This window comes from Caretta caretta, chromosome 1 (assembly GCF_965140235.1).
Source record: "Caretta caretta isolate rCarCar2 chromosome 1, rCarCar1.hap1, whole genome shotgun sequence".
In the NCBI taxonomy this organism is placed as follows: Eukaryota; Metazoa; Chordata; order Testudines; family Cheloniidae; genus Caretta; species Caretta caretta.
The window spans coordinates 252,238,409-252,257,173 of NC_134206.1; the positions used below are offsets into that span (position 1 = coordinate 252,238,409).

Below are 18,765 nucleotides of genomic sequence, written 5' to 3' on the forward strand. Positions count from 1 at the left end.
GCAAGCCACAGTAAGGCGGACAGCATTGATGACACTGGAATCCAAATGGGTCTGTAGACATCTCCAACAGGATTTCAATCTGCCAAAAGCACATTCAACAACTATTCTACATCTGCTGAGAGTGTAATTAAACTTTCTTTTGCCAGGGCCTCTTAAATCAGGGTACAGTTTCAAAAACCAAGATTTATGACCGTGTCATTTGGTGGAAGCCTGTCCATGAATATAGACTGTGGTGGGCAAAAAACTCTGCCATCATGAAATTCCCCAGTGCAACCCATGTTGTCATTCATAAATTTCCCTCTGTGGTCCACAAGGGCCTGCATAACAATGGAGTAATCCCCTTTGCAGTTTAAGTTCTCATGTGCTCCTTAAGAAGGGAAGATGGGTACATGAGTCCCATCAAAGGCACAGTTAGAAAACTCCATTTTCTCAAAACCAGCAATTACTACAGCAGTGGTTTTCAAACTGCAAGTCACAACCCAGTACTGGGTTGTGGAATGTAAGACACTTGGTCATGGCTGATCTGGTCAGCACCGCCGACTTGAGCCAATAAAAGTCCTATTGGCGGTACTTTCCGGCTAGGGCAGGCTAGTCCCTACCTGTTCCGACACCACACTGTGCCCCAGAAGCGGCCAGTAGCAGGTCCAGCTCCTAGGTGGGGGGGCCATGGGGCTCTGCCCCTGCCCCGAGCACTGGCTCCACACTCCCATTGGCTGGGAACTGGCCAACGGGAGCTGGGCAGTGCCTGCAGGTGAGAGTCGCACTGAGCCATTTGTGCGCCTCCACCTAGGAGCCAGACTTGCTGCTGGCTGCTTCCGGGGCCCAGTGAGGTCCGCGGTGCCAGGACTGGCAGGAAGCCTGCCTTAGCACCCATGCTGTGCCGCTGACCTGGAGTTGACTGAGGTAAGCCAGTGGCCCAAACCCATGCCCCAATCCCCTGCCCTGAGCCCCCACAAACACATAGCCCCTTCCTGCACCCCAAACCCCTCATCCCTGGCCCCACCCCAGAGCCTGCACCCCCAGCCCAGAGCCCTGACCCCCCCACAGCCCCCTCCCACACCCTGAACCCCTCATTCCCAGCCCCACCCTGCAGCTTTCACCCCTGCACCTAAACCCTCTTCCCCAGCCCTGAGTCCCTCCCACACCCCAAACCCCTCATTCCTAGCTCCATTGGGTTGCGGGCATTAACAATTTTCTTCAACTGGGTTGCCAGAAAACAAGTTTGAAAACCACTGTATGGTTGGTCTTTTATGCCCGCCACCTTGGGGTAAACCACACCCCTTATTGCCTCAGAAATTTCCCCCACTACTTTACCCATAGTCAAATTTCCAACACCAAACTGGTTGGCAATGTACCTGCAGCAGTCTGGGGTAGCCAGCTTCCAGACAGTATAGCAACCTGCTTCTGGATCACAATGGTCACCCTCACACTTTTGTCTTTACGCTGGAGGCTTGCGGCAAGCTACTCACAGAGCTCCAGAGATGTAGCTTTTTTCATGCAAAAGTTCTGGACCCACTGCTGGTCATCTCAGGTTTGCACGATAATGTTAACTGGTCCCACCAGGTCTGTGCTCGTGGCCCTGTTCCAGAAGCACAAGTCTACTTGGGGGGCATCAGCAGCTGTACCAAGCAAGCATCATAAGCAGTATCAGCCAGTTTGAGTCTGTCACATCTGCGTCTTCCTCCTCTTGCTCCATCATTAGCTCTGTCAGGTGCTTTTGATAGTTCAGAATACACGGCTGAAAGGTCAACCAGCATCTCATGGAAGCTCTGCCTTTTTCTTGACACAGGAATGAAAGCACACGCAAAATAAGTTATTTAAAAGCCGCCTCTTTCATGTTGCTGGTGCTGGTAGCTGGGAACACACAAACCAAAATGACAGTTTGGCAGGATGTGTTGGCAGCTATTCAAACTTCCTGTAGCATGCAGGATGGAAGGTCAAGTTTTCCCACACTGCACCATGGTCAAAGGGCTACTCCAGCCACATCTCAGGATGGCACTAGGGAGTCTGGGATATGGTTGGTTTGACTTGGGTGGATGCAGCAGTGTGGATGCCAGAGCCCTACATTCAAGCCTGGATTAGAATTTTTTTAACCTAGAGTTAACAACCAGTGTAGATGCTTAAACCCTGGGTTCTCTAACCCAGGGTCAGATGACTCAAGTCCCACTAACGTGGAGTTTACATTGCAATGTAAATACCCCTTGTGTCTAGAACTGGCTTTTGGACCTCTTATGCCTTGTTTTCACTCAGCAAAAATTTGTGTTCTGAATTCATGTCCTGCAAACTTGTGTTAAAATGACACATTGCCTTGTCTTCACTAAGAATTTACTGTGTGTTAGCTAACATGAGCTAGCTTTTGTTCCTGGTGAGGATGAATACACAAAGCCTGTGGACATGGGCCTCCCTCTTGTAGGAAACTAGAAAGGAGAATACAAATCTGAGCTTTAATATTTGTAGACAAAATATCCAGCCCTTTTCTTTGCAAAGATAACCTGGAAAACATATTTTTTTAAATAAATCAACATAAGCTGGTCACAGATCAAGATACTTTGTAAAAGCATTCTCAGGGCAGTGTAGCTCACTGCAGTGCCACAAACCTGGAGAACACTTCAATCTCTTTGGTCACTCGATTACAGGCCTAAAAGTTGCAATTCTTCAACAAAAAAACTTCAAAAACAGACTCCAACGAGAGACTGCTGAATTGGAATTAATTTGCAAACTGGATACAATTAACTTAGGCTTGAATAGAGACTGGGAGTGGATGGGTCATTACACAAAGTAAAACTATTTCCCCATGTTTATTCCCCCACCCACCATTCCTCAGACATTCTTGTCAACTGCTGGAAATGGCCCACCTTGATTATCACTACAAAAGGTCCCCCCCACCCCGCTGCTACTAGCTCACCTTAAGTGATCACTCTCGTTACAGTGTGTATGGTAACACCCATTGTTTCATGTTCTCTATGTATATAAATCTCCCCACTGTATTTTCCACTGAAAAATGCATCCAATGAAGTGAGCTGTAGCTCACGAAAGCTTAGGCTCAAATAAATTTGTTAGTCTCTAAGGTGCCACAAGTCCTCCTTTTCTTGCAGATACAGATGAACACAGCTTACTCTGAAACAACTCTTAAATAGAGACCTGTTGGCTCCCTGCAGCCAGTTGGGCAGCTGGCCAAACAGGTGATTCTGCTGCAGCCCAGCTGGCTCATTACCCAGCCTGAGCTAGCTAGCCTTAGGCTCAGCTGAGGGAACGCTTACTTAACCCAGCCAGGGTGCTACAGCAACTGGCCTGTTGTTAGATGGTGTGGCTACTCTCCATCATGACAGGCTAACAGAAGGGAAATAACTGGAGACTAGATCACTCAAGTTAATTCTATAACAAGATTGTACCATAAAGCTGAAAGGCAGATGGGAGGGAAGACATCTGAGGTGTTTCTCTCTCTTCATGTAAAATAAATGTTACCATTTGGATGTGTCCCAAAGAATCATCTCGCTACTCTCCTCATCTCCTTATACCAGCTCTGTTCTCAGTGGGGCGATAACGGTGGTTAGAGATAGGGGCAGTTAGCAAGTCTGCTTCAAAAATGCTAAAACTAACTTTGCGGCAGTCAGTCGGAGAGTCAGGGCTTGCTGGGGCGTTCACGCCAGCCAACCCTGAATTCCTCCGTGCAGGAAACAAAAAGGGGAAGCGAGGAGCAGCAATATCCACGTGAAGGGCAGAAACGAAAGCGAAAGGGGACCTTCCCCTCGCGCGCGGTAACGGTGAAGCGCTGCTTGGGAGAAGTCTCTGTGTGAACTTGGGGGCGGGGGACGAAAGCACTAGCTGCTTTACACTATTACCCAATAAATCATAAGAGAGAGAGAGGAAGACCCACGTCAGGAGGGGGTGGAGAGAGACAATTCCTTGAATGGGCTTACTTTTCGAATGTGCCAGGGGCCAAAGGACTAGATAGCTAAGCCTGGCTGTGAGACTGAATAGACCCGTGTGCCTGCGTGTGAGAGGGGACAGTGCGGGGAGAGACAGCCCTGTGTGTGTCGCGCCTGTGAAGAGAAATAGCCCCGTGGAGGGGAAGACCTGTGCGCGGGAGAGAAGGGACTAGCCCCGTGTGCGTGTAAGGGGACGGGGCCAGCCCTGCGTGGGGAGGAAGAGCGAAGAAGCCCCGAGTGCGAGAGAAGGGGAACACGCCCAGTGTGTGTGTGTGTGTGTGTGGCGGGGACAGACCGTGCAGTTCTGGCGGGGCAGGGAGACCCTCTCTCGGGGTGTCTCTGGAGAGCGGGGAGCTGGCAGCCGGTCGTGGCTCCTCCGCTGAGCCTTGTCCCATCCGCTTTGTGACTTCACTGGCTCCGTAACAAAGCCCGCTCCTCCACCCCGCCCGGCCGCTCCTGCTGCCCGACGCCTCCCGTGCCCGGCCGGGGTGGGCTGCGGCCGCGGGCCCCCGGGGCAGGATGCTGTGCTTCATGCCGGGAGTGGCCTTCATCCCCGCGCTGCTCGTCTGCTGGTCCTCGGCCGCCTTCATCATCTCCTATATGATCGCCGTGCTAGGCGGGCACGTGGAGCCGCTTGTCCCCTACATCAGGTGGGAGCCCCCTGCCCTGCTCGCTGGAGGGGCGGGGCAGAGGCCGGGGCTTGCCCCCAGGTTGCAGAGCCGCAGGGCTCCGAGGTAGCAGCCCTCGGGTAAGGGGCAGCGAAAATGGGGGCTGGGATCTGGGAGGTAATATTGGAGGCTGCCAGGAGACCGGAGGGCTGGAGTGGGGGGAAACCGGTGGAGGCTGCAGCCCAGGTGGCTGGGGAGAGCAGGCTGCAGCCAGGTGGGCGGAGGGCTGGAGTGGGGAGAAGCAGTTGAGCCCGCAGCCCAGGTGGCTGGGGAAGGGGGGAGGGTGCAGGGGGGGGAAGGGGCTGAGGTTTTAGAAGCTGGCGGGGTGGGGGCAGGGAAGGCCACTGCGCTGACACCTCAACGGAAAGGAGAAGAATCCTGCTCTTCCTGCCGAGGAGAGAGAGGCAGGGAAGTTGGTCTCGTCCTAGAGCAGAGGCTGGTCCCCGGGGTGGCTGCTTGCCCCCAGCGGGAGGAAGGAACCACGTATTGCAACAGGGCCCCCCACCCATAGCATAGAGTAGAGCCCTTTGGACGCGGGGGAGGCAGGACCGCTCTCCTTATACCAGTCATGCTTCTCGCGAGTCCTGCTTCCTTCATGACTGCAGAACAGGGGTTAAGCAAGCCTCCCCTAGGCCCAAGCCCCTGCAGTGTCCTACTTATCCTGGTAAAACTCTCTCGGGTATTGGGAGTTTTACCTGTGCCATGATAGCACTATTTGGACCCAAAGAGCAACAACGTGGTTCAAGGATCTAGAGAGAGTCTGACCTTATTTAAGAGCTGGTGTCCTGCAGTATTTATAGTCTGTGTAGAGAGCCCAGAATCTGATATTTTCATGGCCGGGTCTTTTAGAGGATGTCTTTTAAATGTCATCTTTGTTTATGTGTTGGGTTACTGAACCAAGACTGAAGCAATTTTTATGGCAATGTTTGTTTCTCTCTTTTCCTGATAACTTAGCATTCTTATAATTAAACTAGATGGGGGATAAAAGTCATTACTGTACATCAGAAAGGGATGGGAGGGCATGTGTGTGAAATGTCTTAAAATATTATATTTTATTTTCTACTTTCAATATTCAAGTACAGTTAAGTAAAATACAATTACTCATAGTTTTGACTTTATTCATATTTAATATCTGAATATTTTGGAGAATAATTATTTTGATTTAGTTCCTAGAAGGTTAAAAGTGACTGGCAAAGGGGAGAAATGCATTTGTTCCCTTTTTTCCTTTATGGTGTGTAAATAGAATCTAAAAGGCAGTGTGGGGCAGTAGGGGTTGTATAGTTTTTCCCCCTCCCCTGCTTGTGTTTTTTTTAATATATATTTCAAATCCTGTTTAGGCTGGAAGACTATGGCCCCAATCCTGAAAATACTTATGTACCTTTGTGGACATGAGTAGTTTCATGAGACTACTGTAAACACATAAAGTTACTCACATGTGTAAGAGTTTGCTAGTTTGGGGCCATGGTGAAAACTGGAGAAGTGGTATAAATGATGACATCAAAAGACACAAGAAAGATGAAAAAGGAGGCATCCGGTGGCACCTTAAAGACTAACAGATTTATTTGGGCATAAGCTTTTGTGGGTAAAAAGCCCACTTCTTCAGATGCATGGAGTGAAAATTACAGATACAGGTGATTTATTTGGGCATAAGCTACCCACGAAAGCGTATGCCCAAATAAATCTATTAGTCTTTAAGGTGCCACTGGACTCCTCGTTGTTTTGGTGGATACAGACTAACACTGTTACCCCTCTGATACAAGAAAGATGACTCATTAAGGGCCTTGGGCTTGAACTTAAAAGATATTTAGGTGCCTAAAGATGCAGATCGGCACCTAGCAGGATTTTCCAAGGCTCCTAACCTCATGGGAGTTAGGTGTCTAGGTATTTTTGAAAATGCCACTGCATACCTATCTGCATCTTTAGATGCCTATACAGTATACCTTTAAAAGTCTTGCCCCCCATCCAAAGCCCACTGAAGTCAATAGAGAGCTTCTCATGGACTTGGATTTCAGTGGTCTTTAGATCAGGTCCCATTGGCTTATGTTCATGAGAAAGTTGTATCGCTTTACCTATACCTGTATTGTTAAAGTGGTACAACACCGAGGTGTGGACACACTTATGTTGGTATAAAGGTGTTTACAATGGTATAGCTATTCCCATATGGGAAGAGGAATAATTATCCAGGTCTAAATCACCTTTTTACAAATATAACTGTGTTCACACTAGGGCTTTTACAGGCATAACTGTTTGGGTAAAAGAAACCCCACATCACTAACTAAAATAGTTATACCAGTAAAACTTTTAAGCGTAGACCAGGGCTAAGTGACTGTTGCTTCTTATAACAAACACAATCATGTAACTGTTTACCTTGTTCTTCCCACTCTTCTCCCTGATTCATCAGTTTTTCTCCATTTATTGTCTTAATATATGGGCCCTGCTCCTGTAAATATTTGCATGCTTATCTTTAATTGTTTCTGTGCTTAAATGTTTGTAGGATTAGGCTCTAAGAGTGTAAACTCTTTGGGACAGAGACTTGGGTATTTTAAATTACACGTATGTATGTACCCTGCATAGCAAAATTGGGGCCCTGATCGGAGCCTCTAGAGCAGGGGTCAGCAACCTTTCAGAAGTGGTGTGCCAAATCTTCATTTATTCACTTTAATTTACGGTTTCGCATGCCAGTAATACATTTTAATGTTTTTTAGAAGGTCTCTCTCTATAAGTCTATACATACGACAATAGTTATATAATATAAAGTAAACAAGGTTTTTGAAATGTTTAAGAAGCGTCATTTAAAATTAAATTAAAATGCTGATCTTATGCTGCTGGCCCGCTCAGCCCATTGCCAGCCTGGGGTTCCGTTCACCTAGGCTGGCAGCATGCTGAGCGGGGCCTGCGGCCGGGACCCTGGCTGGCAAGGGGCCGGCAGCCAGAACCCCAGACCGGCAGCAGGCTGAGCGGAGCTGGCGGCTGGGACCCCAGACTGGCAGCGGGCTGAGCTGCTCAGCCCGCTGCCACTCAGCCCGCTGCCCGTCTGGGGTTCCGTCTGCTGGGTCCTGCCAGCCAGGGTCCTGGCTGCCAGCCCTGCTCAGCCCACTGCCGGTCTGGGATCTTGACCCTGCTCACATAGAGTGGTTACTTACCTTCTTCCTGGTTCTAGCCCATTCTCGTCCTCTCTCTGCACTGAGCTGAGGGTGGGAGTGCACTGAGCACAGGGCTGGGGGTGAAGGAGCAAGCTAAGGGTTGGAGTGCAGGGTCTGGCCAGGAGCTAGAATGAGGGAGTGGGCTCAGGGTTGGGGCAAGAGGTTTGGGTGTGGAGTGCTTACCTGGGCAGCTCCCATTTCGTGCGAGGGGTGGGGGTGGGAATGTGGGGCATGCAAGAGTTAGGACATGGGGTGTGAGGGGGCTGGGTATGTGTGGGGGGTGCAGGAGTCAGGGCTGGGGTGTGTTGGGGGTGCAGGGGTCAGGGGAGAGGGCTAGGTGTGTGTGAGGGGGTTGCAGGGCTCAGGGCAGAGGGCTGGGTGTGTGTGGGGTGCAGGGATGAGGGCTGGGGTGTGTGTGAGCGGGGTGCAGGGCTCAGGGCAGGGGGCTGGGGTGTGTGTGAGCAGGGTGCAGGGATCAGGGCAGGGAGCTGGGGTGTGTGTGAGCGGGGTGCAGGGATCAGGGCAGGGGGCTGGGGTGTGTGTGAGCGGGGTGCAGGGATCAGGGCAGGGGGCTGGGGTGTGTGTGAGCGGGGTGCAGGGATCAGGGCAGGGAGCTGGGGTGTGTGTGAGTGGGGTGCAGGGATCAGGGCGGAGGGCTGGGGTGTGTGTGAGCGGGGTGCAGGGCTCAGGGCAGGGGGCTGGGTGTGTGTGAGGGGGTGCAGGGCTCAGGGCAGGGGGCTGGGAGTGTGGGCTGGGGTCATGGGGGTGCTCCTAGCCCCCTGCCCAGAGTGGCTCATGGCAGGGGGCTGGAGGGGATATGCCCTGATTCCACCCCCCTTCCCCAAGGCCCCGTCCCCACCTCTTCTCCGCCTCCTCCCCAGAACAGCTCCTCTTCTCCCCCTCCCACACAAGGGCCATCAGCTGATCGGTGGCAGGGAGGGAGAGGAGGAGGGGCAGGAACGCAGCATGCTGGGGGAAGAAGCGGGGGAGGGGGGAGCTTGCCTGCCCTGCAGCAGCAGCCGGCAGGACCAAGCTTCTTCATCCTGCGGGGCGGGAGAAGAGCGGGGCGGGCAGGATTTTTAATGGCATGCTGCTGCCTGCCGGGGTACCAGCCTGGGTTCAGCAGCGGGCTGAGCGGGGCCAGCGACTGGGACCCGGCAGGCAGCAGTGTGCCATTAAAAACGGGCTCGCCTGCCGACCCCTGCTCTAGAGGCAACTGCAATTCAAATAATACATAATACTAATTAAGAGGGGAAGAGATATTTATTCCATTTAAAACAACATTGTGTATTTATTTACACCTATTTAACTTCAGTGGCATTCTGAGTCCAGGAAGCCTTTGGCTTTGCAAACGCAAAAATTGTACTGCTGTAACTATATACTCCTGGGGCCATTCTGCACCAAAAAAATAAAAGTTCTGTGCCAAGAAGTTAAAAATTCTGCAAATTTTATTTGTTAAAATAACACTACATAATCATGACAGTTTCAATTATTTTGGTAATTTATTTCAAAATACCTGTCAGCAAGTATGTCTGTAACAATACAGACACACACACACATTCCCCCCCGGAGTAGAGTGTTAAAGAAACCCCTTTGACAACCTAGTTCCTGTTTCTCTGCCCCCTTTCCCCCCGCCCTCCGAGCCCATCCGGGGGGCAGACACCCACAACCCCTCCTCCCCAGAGCCCACCTGTGGGGCCCCCCAGCCAATACACCCAAAACCCTGCTCCCCAGAGTTCAACCATGGGGTGACCTCAACCCAGATCCCACACCCTCTTTGCCCCCAGAGCCCAGCTGCAAATAACCCAGCTCTGCCGCATCCAGTTGTCCCTAGTGGCGGCTAGCAGCACTGCAGCCCATTTCTGTGTGGGGAAAGGAAATTCTGCATGCACAACATTAATTTCTGCAAAATTCTACATTGCAGAGTGGTGCAGAATTCCCCCAGGAGTAAACTATACCAGTATAGCTAAAGCAGTACAATCCCCCTAGTGTGGACACAGTATTACTGGTGTAAAGGTGTTTATTCTAGTATAGCTCTTCCCCCTCCCCCCAATGGAAGGGAAATAAGATACACCAATTTAAACTTAAACCACTTTTACAGTGGTATAACTGTATCCACAATGGGCATTGTGCTGGTATAACTTTTGGTTTTTAAAAAAAAAATCACACTCCTAACTGACATAGTTATATCAGTACAAGAAGTGTATGGAGATTAGGCCTAAGTTATAGATTCAACGCCTTTACCCTTCAGTGAAGGTGTTAAGGTCTCACATTAAATATCCTTCTATCTTCCAGGAGATCCTTCAATAAAACTAGGAAAGACCAGACTTTATAATCTTGATATGTCTAAGATTTTGAATAAATACATACTCAGGAAACCCCTTCAGAAAATATGCCCTGTCAGTTCAGAGCATCATAGAATTGCATTGGTGGAACAGGACATGCAGCAAAATTTGGCATACAATCTTTTAATAGTTATGAACTCAACTGATTTTGATAGATGACTGATTCAGCGTTCTGTGCTCTTCAGGATGATATTGTGATTCTTGCAAAACAGCTGTAACACATTGTTACACTGTTTAGTACTTGCTTCATTCCTTTAGTTTAATAACTAGCTTAATCAGGGGATTTAGCCATAAGTTAGCATAATTAAAGTGAAAGGGGAAGAATGTTGCAAGATATTTCAATTGTGCAATATGCCAGTCTTGGCTTATTTACTGGATATTAAAAAATGAACTAATTCTCTTGAAAGGGGAGTTCCAGTTAGACAAAGCAAGATATTAACAGGTTTGATTCAAGTTTTCAGTTATAATCATTTTTATTTCATAAATACCCAATATATGTCCACTCATAGCTATTTCAGTTGTATTTCTTTATGATATAACAGATATGTTAAGACATAGGCCTTGTCTACACTGGCCAGGACACCTATGTTAATATCTTTCTAGCAAACTGCTTAAACACAGTCGGTAGGAAACTGCTAACAGGACTTCACAGTCTATCATATACAGAACCTAAAATGGGGAGTGGATGTAGGATGGGTGGTGAGTCCTTTTCTTTATGCTGCTCAGAATCTAAACTGATCTTTACAAAAAAGCTTGAAGTCATTCAGTAGGATGTACTGGGTTGAATTTTCTGGCTCATTTTTAACTTGGTGGCTTAAATACTCAGTCAGACTCCTAAGGATATTTTCTGCAAGATGGTACTTTTTGGATCAATGAATGTCATAGTATGGAAGTATATCATGCCAATTCCTTGTGATGATAAATGTTGGGATTTCATTTTGAAGCAGAAGAATTTGACTTTATAGTAGGCATATAAGGTATTTTCTGACAGTGAGTGTAAATATTTTGGATCTTAAATATTCGTTCGCTTTCACCTCCATACACTTCAAAATAATATTTGATTCAGCAGAGTTCTGAGTGGAAATCTTAAACATTAATATTATAATTTCTCGCTAATTCCCTCATTTTATCCACAGTGGGTTACCTTTACCTGTACGTTATTGTAAATTAAATTAATAGCAGGTTTTGTTTCATATGCGCTATATAGTTTTTTCCATTTAAAAATTTCTATATGATGAATGTAATTTCATTTTAAATCTTTCTCAACTATAGGCTAAAGCAAATCATTTGTGTAAAATATCTACAATAGTGATCCTGAAAACATCAGTTATGCATTTTAAGGTTTCATTTCATGTTAGTTTTATTCTGTATGGTGAAAAGTATAGAATTTAACATGATTTTGTCCCTGAAAATCCAGTACTGTACCTTATGGTTACATTGTAGATGTGCCTATGATATTGTGGTATGAAAAAACAATCCTTTTTAAATACCGTACATATTTGAGTATATACAGCACTGAGTTTGCTTGAAACTGTAGAACTCTATAAAATTTAATTTAAGACAGCTTTAATTCAATAATGAGTGGAGCTCAGTACAATTTAAAATTATTTGGACTGCTCTTAAAATGTGAAGTGTTCCCAGAATTTCAAATTACTGCGTACTTCACGTGTGCAGATTCCATTCCTTTCTCACCTGAAGCTCTTCAAAGGCTTTGAAGTAACCACGGTTCAGTACTTGGCTTGCATAGAGCAGTTTCTAATTTGCAGAAGTACTTCAGAATTGTCTGAAGTGGCTCACTTTGGAAGTAAGTTTTCTGCCGTTTTTATAAAACTACTCCAGGCTCATGAGGAAAATATCAAAAATTCAAGGTTAAAAAGGCCTTGATAATTAAAGCAAAGATTTCAAATACACCTACACTATTAAATGTGAAATTGAGGCAACTTTATTGTTTTTACCAGGTTCACTGTCAGGTAAGGAATGTGTGATTATTAAAAAGTATGTGCTGTAGCAAGTCTTTGACTTGAACGAGCATAATAACTAGAAGATAAGATGAATAGAAAATCTTAACATTGTCCTGAGAGGCTGTACAAACTCTAAGATACTGATTAAATGCTGAAGTCTCCCAAGCTATTGCTCTCTGAACCCTATTAGAATTTTTATCCATATGTGCTGGGAGTCAGTATGGATGTTTTCAGTATTCATTACAACAACTTCACAAAGAAAAGGACTCACATCACTATCTTCAATGTATCCATCTAGTTTCTTGCCATTCTTGACCAGCTAGCCTAATTTGCAAGGAAGTGATAGACAGACTATGCACATCAATCATTTGGGGGCAGAGGGAGATTGTGATTCTCCGATTTAATTTTGAAGGTCTATTTCCAGTCTTCCTACTTGAAGTAAACAAGATGGCCAAACTTTTTTTAAAAACGGCCACTGACTTGGGGTGCCTTGGCTTTTTAGGATGCCTGATTTGAGGGAGTGGTGTTGAGCACCCACAATTTCAGTTGAAGTCAATGGGAACTTCAGATGCTCAATACTAATGAAAATTAAACCAAGTTGGGCAGTCAAAAACTTGAAGCAGCCAAGTCAGTGGCCATTTTTGAAAATTTGGTTGTAAATAAATGGAAGTGGCAGAATAGAGGGAATCTAAGTACAATTCAATATTCTATATTAGTTTTCTGGGCGTTTGACACCTTTTCTTTCTATCACAATAAAATAAGGAATTGTTTGTCACATCAGTGGTTACAAGAATGAAGGCTTCTCAAAATTACTGAGTAGGTGAATTGGTGGCTCCTTTCAAGAAGATAACCAGTAAGAAAAGTGGAAGGAGAGCAGGGAGTACACATCACTTAAGTGAACTGCTTGTTCAATGCCTCCTCCCACCCCACTGTCCTGCTGGTAATAGCTTATCTAAAGTGATCATCAAGTTGGGCCATTTCCAGCACAAATCCAGGTTTTCTCACCCTCCACCCCCCCACACACAAACTCACTCTCCTGCTGGTAATAGCCCATCCAAAGTGACAACTCTCTTCACAGTGTGCATGATAATTGTTCAATGTGCAATACCAGCAAGGATCATTATGGTGTATATTGTTTAGTGTACTATAATTATATGTATACTCAAAAAGAAAAGGAGTACTTGTGGCACCTTAGAGACTAACCAATTTATTTGAGCATGAGCTTTCGTGAGCTACAGCTCACTTCATCGGATGCATCCGAGTGAGCTGTAGCTCACGAAAGCTCATGCTCAAATAAATTGGTTAGTCTCTAAGGTGCCACAAGTACTCCTTTTCTTTTTGCGAATACAGACTAACACGGCTGTTACTCTGAAACCTGTCTATATGTATACTGTAAAACCTACATTTATTTATTCCTAGAATTTTAGCAAGAACCTTGACATTTTTGCCATTAAATGACAACCATATTGCTGCAGGGGTGCTGGAACAATTTTTATAGTCGGGGTTCTGAGAGCCATTGAACCAAACTGTGAACCATGTGTATGATGGAAACCACTTCAAGCCAGGGAGTGTGGCACGCACCCCTAGTTCCAGCACCCATGTATTCCTGAAGAGAAGACTTGTGTGGATATAGCAGAAACTACCTTACTAAAGTGCCTCTAATAAAATTGTTTTACTAAACACAATAGCAAGCTAAGGAGGGAAAATTGCAGAGCTTATGTTTTGAACCAGTTGCAGGTTTGAATGTTAACAGTGTGCTGTAGTCTTGATTCTCCTTTCACTTTACAGCAGTTTTACATTCATATAATATCACTGATTTCAATGGAGTTAGTCCTGATTTTTACTATGTAAATGAAAGGAGAATTGGGGCCCTTCAGTTCTATCATTTTAATGTAGCTGCTCCGTCCTTTTATCGTCAAAGGCAGAGCCACACATGTAGGGAGAGCAGGATACTGAGGACTGGGGTGTGAATCAGAGTACAACTCTGCCCTTTGATAGCAGAACCATCTGTAGGATCCAACAGTCCAACACAGAACCATATGTTCCCACAAGCCTGCATACTGTCGATTGACGTCTTAACTACAGTACTAGCTTAGCTGGCAATTGACATATAAAATGGCATTGACAGTGCCATCCTCCGTAAAGTTCACCAATGTCCTTCTAATTAGCTGCTGTTCATAGATACCTTTTGTGTAACTCCAGGTCATCACAGGTCTGTATGAGTGATGAATTGCGGGAGGGATATAGCCCAGAGACTGTATTCTATTGTAAGATAACAGTTTTTTCACCCAAAAATAAACATTCAGTTCGACCAGTAAAGCCTTAGACAGGCAACAGAGGACATTATATTTCCTTGTTTAAATGTCTGTCTTCTTAAAATAAAACTACATACAAATGACATTTCTTTTAGGGAATTGTATAATTGAGGACTTGAATCTTACAAGCTTCATGAACTAACTTTTTTGTTCTTCTTGTTTTAGTGACACAGGAACAAAACCTCCAGAAAGTGGCATATTTGGGTTTATGATTAATATTTCAGCATTTTTAGGTATGTATGGGTATTTGGTCTGAGCATATTAAGGGGCAAATTCTGTCTGAATATCAGAGAACCTGGATCTAGAAGTAGGATGAGTGCTGGTTGTCCCTATTCCAGTCCCCACAAAATACTGCAGAGAGCCTACTCCAGAACACTATAGAGGGAACTGCAGAGTGCCACTTTGGGGTCAGTGAGTGTATGGTATGGATCAATTCTCTGGTCTACTAAGACCACTTAATCAGTGCAAAGTGGCCTTAAAGCAGCTAGAAATGACCAGTGGAAGAAAACTGTCGGCTGATATAAATCTGGTTGCACCAGTTGCTCCCCACCACAACCCATAGTATAAGGGAAAGGAGGGGCCAGGGTGGGTGTGGAACCAGGAGAGGTGTGGTAGAACAGTGGTGTGGGCTCAGCTATGCCTGGTCTTCCACTGGCATAAGGTTCCTTAACAGGTTGGATAAAAATCAGTGATTTTGATTTTTTTTTAAATATCTGATTTTTAAAAATTTAAATTAAATATAGGTTTAGTTAAAAAAAATAAATCTATTCAAAATAACATTTGAAATTGACAACCTATGTTGAGGCCTAAACTTACTATAATCTATTAAAATAATTTAAATTAAATACAAAAAGGAAATTAAGCTGCATATTTGCTGTTTCAAAGAAAGTGAAATAACTGAAATGGTTGAAGTCACTGGCTAAGCACCTGGAACCAGAATTTGTTGACACGCTATACCAGCTTTTGATAGCAGTGGCCTCTTCTGCAGGTGCAGAGAAAATATTTTCATCATTTCAGTGTATTCAACTAGTTCAGTTCAATGACTAGTTCATTCAAAAGGGAGTTGAAAAAGCAGGAGAGCTTTTTATCCTCTTCCAATTTATGAATAAAAACAGGTGTGAGAGAATGAGCTCTACTAGTTCTAAAATCTTGAAGGACATGGTGAACAGAAACATTCAATTCACGAACTGCAGGCAATACTTCCTTTAATAAATAAGTTAGTTTTAAATGTAAAAACATGTTTTGATAAACATTTTGATCAACTTTTTAAATGTATCCAACACATTTAAAAATGCCGGTTTTGTGTACTTTTAATTGAATTTGAATATCCATTCAAATAGATTGACACAGATTACAAGTAAAAATTAGTTATCATCTAGTAAATAACTATTTTCTAACATAATATAAATGTAAAAAATAAGAATCTGAATAAATGTAAGTTTAAGCTATGTAATTACTTAAATGTGTATAGATATAATGTATTCTCCTGGTGCACAAAAAGAAGAACCAATTTAGTATAAAGGCTATATTTAGTTGTAAATTGACATGTTTCAGTGGTTACCACCAATTTGAATCAATCTGTCTTATGAAATTAACTAAAAAGTACAAATGCAAAACACATTTGATTATTTGAATCCAGGTTTCCTGCTTGCTAATTAAAATCATGATCAAAATCAGTGATTTAAATTGCTTTGATTTAAATCAATCCACCCTGTCCGATCCGTCAGGAATCTTGCAGCGGGGCCAGGCGGTCCTGAATCAAGGAACTGCAACTGACTGCGCACCCTCCTCTCATCTGATGGAGCGGAGAATCTAGGCCTGTATATTTAAGCATATATGTTCCCCAACCCCAAAATGGTGTCTATACACAACCTCCTTCTCCAATTATATCACCTCTAAGTGCCTATCTGCATAGGCAAGTTTACTGTGTTGGGGAAATTGTGTATAACACTGTATGATTTGTTCTTCCCTATGTAGACAAGACCTGAGTTATGAACTGTGTTGTTATACTGTTCTTTTCAGAGCCCGATTTACAACATATTGACCCACTCCTGTTATAATGCAGTTCTCTGATGCAGTCAATTTTCATATGTAAATAGATCTCTGATAGGAATTAATTGAGTATTAGGGCCTATAGATTGAGTATAAGAGCCTAAAGATAGTGATATTTTGGCAAAAAATATCTGTATACACTAGTTTGGAGGGATCTTATGGCAAGGGCTAGTCAGAATTGGGCCCCAAGAGTTAAGAACAATTTCTGATGACATAGTTGGGTGCACTTTTTTTCCTGTTACATCCAACAAAGAAACTATATGCTGGTCATTAACAGATGTGGTTCCCGAATATAGATATCTATCAGGGCAGACTAAAGTCTAATAAACTGTCCATCTTCCAACTTAGTGCTCATCTCCCTGTCATAACCTTTCTTAAGAACATAAGAATGGCCATACTGGGTCAGACCTAAGGTCCATCCAGCCCAGTATCCTGTCTACTGACAGTGGCCAATGCCAGGTGCCCCAGAGGGAGTGAACTTAACAGGTAATGATCTAGTGATCTCTCTCCTGCCATCCATCTCCACCCTCTGACAAACAGAAGGTAGGGACACTATTCCTTACCCATCCTGGCTAATAGCCGTTAATGGACTTAACCTCTATGAATTTATCCAGTTCTCTTTTAAACCCTGTTATAGTCCTAGCCTTCACAACCTCCTCAGGCAAGGAGTTCCACAGGTTGACTGTGCGCTGAGTGAAGAAGAACTTCCTTTTATTTGTTTTAAACCTACTACCCATTAATTTCATTCAATGGCCCCTAATTCTTATATTATGGGAACGAGTAAATAACTTCTTTTTATTCACTTTCTCCACACCACTCATGATTTTATATACCTCTATCATATCCCCTCTTAGTCTCCTCTTTTCCAAGCTGAAAAGTCCTAGCCTCTTTAATCTCTTCTCATATGGGACCCGTTCCAAACCCCTAATCATTTTAGTTGCCCTTTTCTGTATCTTTTCTAATGCCAGTATATCTTTTTTGAGGTGAGGGGACCACATCTGTATGCAGTATTCAAGATGTGGGCATACCATGGCTTTATATAAGGGCAATAAGATATTCTCCATCTTATTCTCTATCCCTTTTTTAACGATTCCTAACATCCCATTTGCTTTTTTGACTGCCGCTGCACACTGCGTGGACAACTTCAGAGAACTATCCATGATGACTCCAAGATCTTTCTCCTGATTAGTTGTAGCTAAATTAGCCCCCCTCATATTGTATGTATAGTTGGGGTTATTTTTTCCAATGTGCATTACTTTACATTTATCCACATTACATTTCTTTTGCCGTTTTGTTGCCCAATCACTTAGTTTTGTGAGATCTTTTTGAAGTTCTTCACAGTCTGCTTTGCTCTTAACGATCTTGAGCAGTTTAGTATTGTCTGCAAACTTTGCTACCTCACTGTTTACCCCTTTCTCCAGATCATTTATGAATAGGTTGAATAGGATTGGTCCTAAGACTGACCCTTGGGAACACCACTAGTTACCCCTCTCCATTCTGAAAATTTATCAGTTATTTCTACCCTTTGTTCCCTGTCTTTTAACCAGTTCTCAATCCATGAAAGGCTCTTCCCTCTTATCCCATGACAACTTAATTTACATAAGAGCCTTTGGTGAGGGACCTTGTCAAAGGCTTTCTGGAAATCTAAGTACACTATGTCCACTGGATCCCCCTTGTCCACATGTTGGTTGACCCCCTCAAAGAACTCTATTAGATTAGTAAGACATGATCTCCCTTTACAGAAACCATGTTGACTTTTGCGCAACAATTTATGTTCTTCTATGTGTCTGACAATTTTATTCTTTACTATTGTTTCAACTAATTTGCCCGGTACTGACGTTAAACTTACCGGTCTGTAATTGCCAGGATCACCTCTAGAGCCCTTCTTAAATACTGGCGTTCCATTAGCTATCTTCCAGTCATAGGGTACAGAAGCTGATTTAAAGGACAGGTTACAAACCATAGTTAATAGTTCCGCAATTTCACATTTGAGTTCTTTCAGAACTCTTGGGTGAATGCCATCTGGTTCCGGTGACTTGTTACTGTTAAGTTTTTCAATTAACTCCAAAACCTCCTCTAGTGACACTTCAATCTGTGACAATTCCTCAGATTTGTCATCTACAAAAGACGGCTCAGGTTTGGGAATCTCCCTAACATCCTCAGCCATGAAGACTGAAGCAAAGAATTCATTTAGTTTCTCTGCAATGACTTTATCGTCTTTAAGTGCTTCTTTTGTATCTCGATCGTCCAGGGGCCCCACTGGTTGTTTAGCAGGCTTCCTGCTTCTGATGTACTTAGAAAACATTTTATTATTACCTTTTGAGTTTTTGGCTAGCTATTCTTCAAACTCCT

General features: G+C 44.4%; 1 protein-coding gene across 3 annotated transcripts in view; it reads left to right on the top strand.

The window, feature by feature from the left end:
- Positions 1-3,744: 3,744 nt before the first annotated feature.
- The window catches only part of DRAM1 (DNA damage regulated autophagy modulator 1), a 37,845-nt gene continuing 22,824 nt past the window's right edge, over positions 3,745-18,765 (top strand). Inside the window, exons 1-2 of one of the 3 annotated variants that reach the window (XM_048831307.2) lie at positions 3,745-4,579; positions 14,527-14,594. In XM_048831307.2, coding sequence (XP_048687264.1) covers positions 4,449-4,579; positions 14,527-14,594 — 199 coding nt within the window. In that variant the 5' untranslated portion in view covers positions 3,745-4,448. The other 2 variants (XM_075123129.1, XM_048831317.2) reach the window with 2 other exon arrangements.